The sequence below is a fragment of the Archocentrus centrarchus genome, unplaced genomic scaffold, assembly GCF_007364275.1.
Source record: "Archocentrus centrarchus isolate MPI-CPG fArcCen1 unplaced genomic scaffold, fArcCen1 scaffold_45_ctg1, whole genome shotgun sequence".
Taxonomy (NCBI): domain Eukaryota; kingdom Metazoa; phylum Chordata; class Actinopteri; order Cichliformes; family Cichlidae; genus Archocentrus; species Archocentrus centrarchus.
The window spans coordinates 2,452,676-2,465,016 of NW_022060271.1; the positions used below are offsets into that span (position 1 = coordinate 2,452,676).

The 12,341-nt window shown below is 44.2% G+C and overlaps 1 protein-coding gene across 4 annotated transcripts in view; it reads left to right on the forward strand.

Moving 5' to 3' along the window:
• The window catches only part of LOC115777227 (phosphatidylinositol 4,5-bisphosphate 3-kinase catalytic subunit alpha isoform), a 48,437-nt gene that overhangs the window by 15,083 nt on the left and 21,013 nt on the right, over window positions 1-12,341 (forward strand). For all 4 annotated transcript variants that reach the window (XM_030725062.1, XM_030725063.1, XM_030725064.1 and 1 more), the window contains 7 exons: window positions 750-835; window positions 2,622-2,727; window positions 2,814-2,966; window positions 3,042-3,173; window positions 4,578-4,702; window positions 5,120-5,201; window positions 5,308-5,472. In XM_030725062.1, coding sequence (XP_030580922.1) covers window positions 750-835; window positions 2,622-2,727; window positions 2,814-2,966; window positions 3,042-3,173; window positions 4,578-4,702; window positions 5,120-5,201; window positions 5,308-5,472 — 849 coding nt within the window. The remainder of the gene's footprint in view (window positions 1-749; window positions 836-2,621; window positions 2,728-2,813; window positions 2,967-3,041; window positions 3,174-4,577; window positions 4,703-5,119; window positions 5,202-5,307; window positions 5,473-12,341) is intronic.

Sequence of the window (12,341 nt, forward strand, 5' to 3'; positions counted from 1 at the left end):
AGCCATGCTGAACATCACCAGAAGAGATAAGATTAGAAAAGATGTCTTAAGATCCAAGACAGACGTGAAGCACATCATAGAAAGGGTAAGGAAAGTGAGAGGACAGTGGGCAGGACCAAGAAAACAACTGAATGGACACCAAGAGAAGGGAAGTGAGTGAGAGGGAGACCAAAGAGAAGATGGTGAAATGATATCGAAGAGGTGGGAGGCACCACATGGATGCAGTTGGTGCAAAATCGGCATGTATTGCGAGAGTTGTGGATGACATCTTCTGGCAGTGGCATGAAGGGCTAAGATGATGATGATGATAGAATGAAATCACTGATTTAGGGTAAATTTCTGCCTCACAACCACCAAGCTTTCTTGCTTCAGACTGTTCTTTATTCATGAGAATTAATCATATTTAACTCACTGATGCTTAAATAAATTAGATTAGTAGATGTCACCATACCCACACTATACTTCTCTACACCTGTAGTACACTTCTACAAAGAGTTGGAGATGTATATGATAGTTATACTTTGTCCTCACTCTGTTGAGGATCATGACAAAGAGATAGAGGTCCCACTTCCGCCTCTACATTTCTCAGATATGAATCCAACATCTGAGAGATGTTCAGGTAAACAGGTCTGATCTACAAAGGCTCCAGCCCAGAGGGCTGAAAGGATCCTAACTGTGTGTGTGTGTGTGTGTGTGTGTGTGTGTGTATCTGTGTGTGTGTGTGTGTGTGTGTGTGTGTGTGTGTGTAGATCTATGTGAGGACAGGAATCTATCATGGAGGAGAGCCACTGTGTGACAACGTCAACACCCAGAGAGTTCCCTGCTCCAACCCCAGGTTTCTCTCTCTCTCTCTCTCTCTCATACGCAAGCACACACACACACACACACACACACACACACACACACACACACACACACACACACACACACACACACACACACACACACACACACACACCCTAAACCAGGGGTCTCAAACTCCCGACCCACGGTCGCGTCCGGTGTGTAACGGCCTTAATGAACTAGGTTGATTGACCTACGTAATGCTCATATAAAACGCTTTGAGTGTTCAACTAGAGTAGAAAACAGCTGTATAAGAGCGAGTTACCATTTATATTTCACAACATTGCATTTCTGGTCACTGCGCCATCAAACATCAAACCAATGTGAGCCGTGAGACCGTGTTGCAGTAACACATAAGAGACAATGCTTCATCACCGGGGCTTATTACATACAGATTAAAGAGGCAAACCCATATGGTTTTTGTATCATTTATAGCGCTATAATCAGGGGTTACAGTAGGTGCACATGTCCGTAAGCTGAGCTCGCGGTACTTCAGCATCTAACCAAAATAAAGTGAGTAATATGTGGCAGATAATTTTAAGTGCAATCTTTTTAAATGCTCAACAAATATCAGCAAACACAAAGTGTCTTTGTGTAATTCAAAGATTGCATGAAAACAGGTCAGTTTGCTGTACTGTATTATTGTATACTATTGTATACTATTGTATTGTATACTACATTAAAGCTCTGTGTTGGTGCACAGAGGCTGTGTTCATGGTCAGAGTTACAGGTTACATCAATGCAGCAGAGATGAGGTTGAATCAAAGCTCCTGATGCTGAGATTCATTCACTGAATCCAACATTTCTACAACCTCCTACTTTTACCTTATCTGTTTGAGTAAATTTCCATTATATATATATATATATATATATATATTAGGGGTGGGACTCAATTAAAAAAATTAATCGAATTAATTACAAGCTTTGTAATTAATTAATCGAAATTAATCGCATTTTAATCGCATTTCAATATTTGACATGAGAAATATTAATTTAAGTTTGGTTGATGAATAAATCAATATACATAAGCTTAAACTTCAAAATTTTGTTTATTTTCCCACCAGTCTGCTACACAGACCAATGAAGGGTGGAAGTGCTCCTGTGATAAGCAAACACCTGAAATTAAAGTTAAGCATCATAACTGGATGGTTTTATTCAACATTAATGTCTCACTTGTTATAGTTGGAAATTAATCATTCTCTCAGCTGTATTCCTTGATGTTGAAATGTGTCATGCTTGTTTTAACAGCTTATTTTGAATTAAAGACTTAAAATTAAACCACAAAAAGGAGAAAAAGTTCGTTCTCCGTTTAAACAGCTGCTTTTACACAGCTGTGCTTCACACTCATGGTTGCTAGGCGACATGAGCTATGCAGAGGTGACAGCAGGTGACGCTGATATGAAGGCTAGCCGCTCACTTCCGGCCTTTGTGGTCTTCATGGGCTGCGAAAGACATGAGCCGGGTCCTTCGCAGGATGCGGCCCCTAATTTGGACATCGTGCATCGATATAATCTGTATGCCTGGAACTCGTGCACTGAGAAACGTTCCACGGTGCAAAGTGCGATTAAAATGCGTTAATTAATCGAAATTAACGCATTAAAGTCCCACCCCTAATATATATATATATATATATATATATATATAGCATATATATATATGCTCTGTTGTATTACTTGTCTCTCTCTCTCTCTCTCTGCCTGACTTGCTTTCCACCTGCCTCCCTCCTATCTGTTCACTTGTCTGTTTACCTGTTGAACCCTTCACCTGTGTGCCTGCAGGTGGAACGAGTGGCTGACCTATGACATCTACCTGGCTGACCTCCCTCGCTCAGCCAGACTCTGCCTGTCTATCTGCTCTGTGAAGGGAAGGAAAGGAGCTAAGGAGGTAAGGGTGAGCTAAGGGAGTAAGGGTGATATGTGGAGAGACTGACTAACTGAACCTGTCTCCATCTCCACCTGTCTGCCTGTCAGGAGCACTGCCCTCTGGCCTGGGGAAATGTGAACCTCTTCGACTATAAAGATATCCTGGTCTCTGGTAAGGTGGCTCTGAGTTTGTGGCCCGTCCCTCACGGCCTTGAGGACCTGCTCAATCCCATTGGAGTCGCTGGTTCAAATCCCAACAAGGTACAGCTCTCAGGGAGAAAACATGTGACTGATCCTGAATTACTGAGGACTGATTGATGGTGTTGTGGTCTGTAGGAGACCCCCTGTGTGGAGCTGGAGTTCTCCTGGTTCAACCAGACTGTTGTCTTTCCTGATGAGCAGCAGATTGAAGAACATGCCAACTGGACCATCAGCAGAGAGCTGGGCTACAACTATTGCCATGGCCTGGTAACTGAAATTTAAAAAAAAATCTCCCTGTGATCTTGTGTGTGATCTTCAAGCTCGGGTCCTCTAGCAGAGGCCCGGGAGTTTGAGCGTTCTGTGCAGTATCTTATCTGTTCCTAGGACTGCACTCCTCTGGACAGAGACCGCTGATGTTGAGCCTGGGATCTGCTGGAGCTGCTAATGCTCCTGTTACCACTGGGACCATTTTGGACTTTACCTTCACCAAGTGCTCCAATTGTTTCTTCAGCCCCTTCTTCTCTATTTTCTCGTGATCCTTTCTGCTGGGATTGCCATGTCTATCACAAGTGTGGTCTTCTGCTCCTTCTAAACCACCACTATGTCTGATTGGTTGGCCAGCAGCTACGTATCTGTCTGGAACTGGAAGTGCTTCAGGATCTCAGCCCTGCTGTTCTTAGCCACCTTTGGTGGTGTTCCCCCTGGGACTTAGGGGTTCATATGCAGCACGATGTTCCTGCACACTATCCCAGCCACTTGCCTCTCAGTGTACACAGTCCCAGCTAGCATCTTTCATGGTGCTACTATATGGTTGATAGTCTCTGGTACACCTTTGAACAGTCTGCAACTTATGTCACGTTGATGATAAACTCCTGCCTCTATGGTACGTAGGACCTGTTTTTGTGCTGCCATGAGCTTAAAGGCCTTTATGCTCGCCTTTTCTATCAGCTGGAAGGATTTCTTGAAATCACCCACTTCCTCTTTCTATTGATGGTACATCTCATGCAGGGGCCTAGTCTTCAGTAATACTTCCTCAACTTCTTCTTTCGAACCATCTCTCTTCAGCTGTCTGAGGCACTCTTGTAGCAGCTTTTTCTGATGTATTCATGGATGCTCCTCATTTCACCGTGGATCACAATCTCCCTGTGTCTTTGTTGATACTTCTGAGTAGGGTCAGGACAATCTGTTCTTCTCCTTCATCTGTCCTGTTGTTGGCCCATCATCTTCTGACCTTGATGTTCTTCTGGAACCTTTGTTCAGTTTCAGTTTCAGTTCCTTCGATGACTGAAAGTGTCAAAACCATGATGCTCCCTCCACCGTGCTCCAACAGGTGTTGGTGTGCAGAGCCTGTTTTTCCCAAACCTGAGATGTGTTGCAGTGTTTGTTTGGTGGTGCCCTTTCATTAACTGCCTTCTTCTTGAGGGTTTTTCTCAATGCGGACACATGAGCATGGCTGTCATTCAGCTGTTCTGCTGTAACCTTTATCATCTCCTTTACTTCTTCTAGCGTTGTGGTAAAATCTTTGTAGGTTTGCAATCCTGTCCTCATTTATAGACAGTTTGTCTTATGATAAAGGCTCATGTGTTTAGAAATTATTTAACTGTGACTCAGATGAAGACCAGAACTGACTGGTGATTTCCTGTCTCTCTGGCTATCACCTGTCTCCCCCAGAGCAGCCGTCTGGCCTGTGATAGCAGTGTTTCAGCAGGTGATGCAGAGCAGCTTCATTCTCTCTGCTCCAAAGATCCGCTGTATGAGCTCTCAGAGCAGGAGAAAGACTTTCTCTGGAGACACAGGTGAGAGCAAAATCTGAATAAAGCAAACTGTGAATCAGAATCATGTCCTGTCTTCTGGAGGCACGTCCTCTGAGTTTGCTGACTGAGTTCTGTGATTGTGATCACCTGAAATCATCCTGAACACAAACTTAAAGATCCTATTTTCAACACATCTGAAGCTTTGAAAAATCTCAAATTTTAAAACTTAAAAACATCTACACCTGTGTGTGTCTTTGATTTTACCTGTCTGACGGCTTCATCTGCCTCTTTGTTCCTGTCCATGTTCCTGTCACTCCACCTGTCGGTTTCCCTCCACCTACCTGTCTCTCCTTCTCTTCATCTCTGTCCTTCTATTCCTGTCTCTCTTCTCGTCTCCTTGTCTGTCTCTTTGTCTCTCTCCTGGTCTTCCTGTCTGTCCATCTTCCTGTCTCTCTGCAGACATTATTGTGTAAACATCCCAGAGTCTCTCCCTAAGCTGCTTCTTTCTGTCAAATGGAACTCCAGAGATGAAGTTTCTCAGGTATACAACTTCCCATCACAGTCAGGAAGAATTCTTCACATCATTGACTTTGAATCACCTGTTTCTTTGTCACCTGTGTGTCATGTGGCACCTTTCTTCCCCTCAGATGTACTGTCTGTTGAAGGAGTGGCCTCTGATGGAGCCGGAGTCAGCTCTCGAGTTGTTGGACTGTAACTTTCCAGATCCAATGGTCAGAGAGTTTGCTCTGCGCTGCCTTGTGCAGGGCCTGACAGATGATAAGCTGTCACAGTACCTGCTACAGCTCGTACAGGTGCGTCTGCATACCTGCTACAAACCTTCACCTGCTGCTGCACCCATTACAGAGCTTCACTGGTTCCTCTGCTGAAGATTCTGCAGCATCTTTAAACCCTGGATCTATTCAGTTCACAGTGGTATGCAAAAGTTTGGGCCCCCCTGATAATTTTCACGATTTTCCTTTATAAATCATTGGTTGTTCGGATCAGTAATTTCAGTTAAATATATCATATAGCAGGTGAACACGGTGATATTTGAGAAGTGAAATGAAGATTATAGGATTTACAGAAAGTGTGCAATAATTATTTAAACAAAATTAGTCAGGTGCATGAGTTTGGGCATTCTTGTGGTTTTATTGATTTGCATACATTTAGCACAAATTATTGGAACACAAATTTTTTTTTTGTAAGCTCGTTGACCCTTGACCTACACACAGGTGAATCCAATTTTAAGAAAGCGTTAAGGTGGCCAATTGCAAGTGTTTCTCCTCTTTGCATCTTCTCTGAAGAGTGGCAACATGGGAGCCTCAAAACAACTGTCAGATGAGCTGAAGACAAAGATTGTTCAGCATCATGGTTTAGAGGAAGGATCCAAAAAGCTCTCTCAGAGATTTCAGCTGTCAGTTTCCACTGTGAGGAACATAGTGAGGAAATGGAAGACCACAGGCACAGTTCTAGTTAAGGCCCGAAGTGGCAGGCCAAGAAAAATCTCAGATAGGCAGATGCAGGGGCGTAGGAATGAGTTTACTATTGGGGGGGAACACATATCAGAAACCTGACAGATCCACGAATACTCTGAGCAAAGCATAAAAAAAATGCTATTTGATGTTTAACTTTTATCTTTTTCAAATGTTTCTTGGAAAAATAGTGTTGTGTACACCTATATTATTGCATGTATAATTTACATATGCATATGTTTTATAATCGTAAGACTTGGGCAAACTGGCTTGAGCACAGATAATTGTTACCAATTATGTAATTGTTACCGGTGCATGGTTACCAGTGCATAGATAAATGTTACCATAACATAGATAAATGTTACCAATGCATAGATAATTGTTACAAATGCACACATAAATGTTACCAGTGCACACACAAATGTTACCAATACATAGATAATTGTTACTAATGCACACATAAATGTTACCAATACATAGATAATTGTTACCAGTGCACACACAAATGTTATCAATGCATAGATAATTGTTACAAATGTATACATAAATGTTACCAATACATAGATGATTGTTACAAATGCACACATAAATGTTACCAATACATAGATAATTGTTACTAATACATAGATAATTGTTACCAGTGCACTAACATAAAGTTTCATTACAAATGTATGTGAGCTTGGGGGCCCCCTGGTGGTGGTAGCCGCATATGTCGCCTATGCCTCAGGTGGCTCTATTCATGGCAACGTTCCGACAGTCCGTTTTACCTCATTTGAAAGAGTTTCTCACTCATGCCGCTGTCTCCGCCTCCCAAACACTCAGAGCGTTCAGAGGGGTGCGAGGGAGCGCAGTGACATGACTCTATGTTGCGCCTTCAAAATAAAAGCACGCGAGTTAAAGATTTCAAAATCAAGTATTTTTCTCCTTCGAGGTGTAATATTTGGGTGGGACAAATGTGCCTGTCTCCAATATTGGGAGGGACACGTCCCCTCCGTCCCCCCCAGTTCCTACGCCTATGGGCAGAGGTGAAGGATGGTGAGAACAGTCATAGTCAACCCACAGAGCAGCTCCAAAGACCTACAACATCATCTTGCTGCAGATGGTGTCACTGTACATCGTTCAACTATTCAGTGCACTTTGCACAAGGAGAGGCTGTATGGAAGAGTAATGCAGAAGAAGCCTTTTCTGCTCACATGCCACAAACAGAGTCGCTTGAGATATGCTAAAGCATATTTGGACAAGCCAGCTTCATTTTGGAATAAGGTGCTGTGGACTGATGAAACTAAAACTGAGTTATTTGGACATAACAAGGGGCGGTATGCGTGGTGGAAAAAGAACACAGCATTCCAAGACAAACACTTGGTACTAGGGATGCGCCGATCCAATATTCAGTATTGGTCCGATCCTGGCCTAAATTACTGGATCGGATATCGAAAAGAAATAAAAAACGCGATCCGATCCGACCCGACCCACATTAGCTACATTACAATTCTCTGTCGTCGTCTTCTTCTTCTTCTTCTTGTGGGTCTGCGGTTGACCAAACCAGCTTAGAGCTGCATTACCGCCACCTACTGGAATGGAGTGGATCAGGAGTTAGAAAAAACCCTCAGATTCTATGAAGTTCTCTGTCGCTGCGACAGATTCCCTTTAAGGGGCTCGACACACGGGGAACGACGTCGCTCGCTCTCCATTCATTTCCTATGGAGCTTGTGCGATGAGGCGACAATCGCTTGCCCTCCTCCAGCTAAGCGACCGGCGACATTCGTGCATGTGAAATTTCGAGCTCGTACATGTAGACGTGCACACACGACACAACAAAGTTGAAAAATGTTCTACTTTTGTCACTGTCGCGTGGCACTAAACCAATCAGCGAGGGTTTCACTGACTGACTAATGAGCGGAGAGTATGCTACACGCTGCAGTCTGCAACCACTTTCAGCATGAAGGAAAGCATCATTTAGCTGTGTTTGACTTTCCTATATTATATGACACTTCACGCAGTGATTATTGATTTACACATAAAAGGCAGCGTATGGGAACGTGTTGGCGCAAGACTAACGTTAAACAGATGGATAGAAGAAGAAGAAGAAGAAGAAACAGCCTTTATTGTCCCACAGAGGGGAAATTTGGGTGTAACAGCAGCCGCAGTTATTATAAATATATATCCTCTTTTGAGGATGCCAATGTCCACATTTTGGACAGGGAAAACAGATGGTTTGAAAGAGGAGTGAAAGAAGCCATCTATGTCCACTGTGAACAACCATCATTGAACAGAGGAGGTGGATTACGTCACCAACTTTCCCCCGCTTACAGTGCTGTCCTGAGCTCCCTTCCCAGACGTCTCAACCCCCATTCACACCTTTGTTCCAGTGACCTCAATAGGCCACAGGAAACAATGGAGCGGAGTCCTAAATTGGTTTCAACTGAAACCACTGATTAAATATGACCCACGCCCCCTTCACACCTGGGCACATGTGTTCAAGCACATGATCAATAGAGGGTCATAACCACCTCCAGGGGACTACGCCCACAGGGGTTTAAATACCTGGGTCTCTCCACCATTTGGTTGAGAACTGAAGAAGCCTTTCGGATGAGAGGTGAAACGTCTTCAAGAAACAAAAAGAAGTCCAGTCGCCTTTTTCAAGCTCCAGAGACTACTATGACCTGGATAACTGAGAATCTACACAGACATAAATATAAATAAAGATATAATAATTCACACTATTAAGAAGAGAATATATATAAAATCAACAAACAATATTAACCTTAATACTACTAATAATAATAATAACACTATATACAATGTACATGATGTGCCTGTGTGTTGAACCTTAGCAGGCCGGACTATTTACAGTATATTATATATTATCCTACATTGTGTAGGCTATTGTGGTTTTTGTGGGAGCAGTGATGATTATAAAGTCTTACAGCTGCTGGGAGGAAGGATCTGCGGTAACGCTCCTTTGTGCATTTAGGATGCAGCAGTCTGTCACTGAAGGAGCTCTCCAGCTCAGCAACAGTTTCATGCATGGGATGGGAGACCTTGTCCATCAGTGATGTTATTTTGGTCAGAGTCCTTCTGTCTCCCACCACCTGCACTGAGTCGAGAGGACATCCTAGGACAGAGCTGGCTTTCCTGATGAGCTTGTCTATCCTCTTCCTCTCAGCTGTAGACAAGCTGCTGCTCCAACATACTGCTGCATAGAAGATGGCTGATGCCACCACAGAGTCATAGAAGGTCTTCAGGAGTGTCCCCTGCACTCCAAAAGACCTCAGCCTTCTCAGCAGGTAGAGTCTGCTCTGACCCTTCCTGTAGAGCGCATCAGTGTTATGAGTCCAGTCCAGTTTATTGTTTAGGTGAACACCCAGGTACTTATAAGAGTCCACTATCTCAATGTCCACTCCCTGGATGTTCACCGGTGTCCGTGTGGTGGGTCTGCGCCTGCGGAAATCCACCACCAGCTCCTTGGTTTTAGCGGCGTTGATCAGGAGGTGGTTCCGCTGGCACCAGTCCACAAAGTCCTGAGTCCACTGTCTGTACTCTGAGTCATCCTCACCTGTGATGAGGCCAACTATGGCAGAGTCGTCAGAGAACTTCTGCAGATGGCAGCGTGGGGAGTTGATGGAGAAGTCTGCAGTGTAGAGGGTGAAGAGGAACGGTGCCAGCACAGTTCCCTGTGGGGCCCCCGTACTGCAGACCAGCCTGTCAGAGACACAGCCCTGTGTCCTCACGTACTGTGGGCGGTCAGTGAGGTAGTCCAGTATCCACTCGGAGATGTGGTGGTCCACTCCTGACAGTTCCAGCTTGTCTCTCAGAAGTCCTGGCTGGATGGTGTTAAAAGCACTGGAGAAATCAAAGAACATGATCCTCACAGTGCTTCCAGGCTTCTCCAGGTGGGTCAGAGCTCGGTGCAGGAGGTAGATGATGGCGTCATCCACCCCGATGCCAGACCGGTAGGCGAACTGCAGCGGGTCCAACGAAGACGACACCATGAGGCGTAGATGGTTGAGGACCAGCCTCTCGAGGGTCTTCATTAGATGCGATGTCAGGGCTACCGGCCTGTAGCTGCTAAGATCCTTTGGATGTTTGGTCTTTGGTACCGGTACCACACAGGAGGTCTTCCACAGTTGTGGTACTTTCCCCAGCTTCAAGCTCAGGTTGAACATGTATCCCATGATGCCACACAGCTGATCTGCGCAGCACCTCAGGAGCCTGGAGCTGATGCCGTCTGGACCAGCAGCCTGTCGCACCTTGATCTTACGTAGCTCCTTCCTCACATGATGAGTTGAGAGGGACAAGATGGAGGTGGGGGATGGGGGTTGTGAGATGGAGTCCTCAGAAGTGAAGGGGGTGGGTGATGGCTGAGAGCTGAGAGGTGTGAGGTCCCAAGAAGAAGAAAGGTTGGCAGTCATTAAAGATGGTGGGGCTGACAGCAGGGGGGACTGGGCTGGGGGAGGGGTGGGTGGCTGGTCAAACCTGTTAAAGAACTGGTTCAGGTTGTTAACCCACTCTAAGTCTCCCACAACCCTAGAGAGGACTTTTGTGCGAATATAGGATGAACTCAAGGTTGTCTTTTTCTTTTGTAGAGGAGACTTAACAGCAAGATTTCTGACTCCTCATCTTTATTGCCGTGTCTGACACGGACTGCTTTGAAAATGTCTAAATCCCCCCAGTTTCATAACAATCACATTTCTTGGAGATGAGTGACGTGAGAGCGCGATTCGCACTGCCACCGTCGCTTTCGCCTCCCGTTTGTTTGGTTTCACCCCAGTGGCGATGCGGGCCATTTGTCGCTGTCGTTTGTCGCTCCCCGTATGTCGAGCCCATAACACTGATCGGATCATCGCTGACATGTTTTTCCACCTCCACCGCTCTCTGCGTGTTTGTGTGTTGTGCTCGCTGTGCGGAGAATTTCAGCTGTTATTTTTTTTCTCTACTTCAGCTCCCGGACATACTGTTAGTGAGCGCCGCTATTAGCACTGGTGACCGTCCGGTACCGGAAGAACCCCTTCCCCATCAAAATATTTTTGATACTTTAATCCCTCATTACTGAGTAAATATAGACCTGCAGTAGAAACGTATTTAGGAGAATGCTTGTGAATATAAAGCATTACAAGATTACGCTCACATAGCCCCCAGTTTTTCACCATAAACACTGATAACACAACAGCAGCAGTCAGCTGATTTACCTGCAGTCTGTCTGCACAAGTGCAAAGAGGCGGAGCCGGTGAGCCTAGATGGAGCGGACGAAATGTTTTTCTAGCGTCCAGATGAAGCTTTTCCCTCTGTAACCTCCATTAAACCTTTACTGGGAAACAGCTGGAGGTGCTTCATCAACCACCTGATCAGTAAGTGAAGAAAAGAGAACTTTGTAGCTGCTCCATCCACCCTGTTTGTTTCACACAGGGAAAAACTGCAGTACGGAAGTTAAAATATGCAGATGAACTGTTAATACGAAAAAAGTATTTCTTATCCAGTTACTCGGGTAATTGATGGAATAATCGATAGAATACACGATTGCTAAAATAATCAATAGTTGCAGCCCTAATGAAATTTGCAACATACCATAAGCCAATGCATCACCTTCTCACATAGGAGCAACAGGATTCAGGTGATAGAGCGATTGTTGTAAGTAAGTAAAGTTTATTTATATAGAGCTTTACACAGACAAAAAGTCACAAAGTGCTGTACAATAATTAAAACACAACATCAAAAAAACCCAGATAAAACACCATGTTAAAAACATATTAACATTACCATATTAAAAGAAAAAGAATAAAAATAAAGTCAACAGAAAGCCCAGTTAAACAGAAAGGTTTTCAGCTGTTTTTTAAAAGATGCCACAGAGTCAGCTAAACGGAGCTGGAGTGGTAAACAGTTCCAGAGCTTTGGTGCCACTGCCTGAATAGTCCTTAGTCTAGTATGTGGGACAACTAAAAGATTTCCATTTTGTTGTGTGAAAGACTGTTGACTTATGTAAAATTGATCGAAAAACAAATTTTAAAAATAATAATACAAAAAAGATTTGTATCGGTATCGGCAGATATCCAAATGTAAAATATCGGTATCGGACATAAAAAAGTGGTATCGTGCCATCTCTACTTGCTATCCACAGTAAAATTTGGTGGTGGTCCCATCATGCTGTGGGGCTGTGTGGATAGTGCAGGTACTGGGAATCTTGTTAAAGTTGAGGGTTGCATGGATTCCAG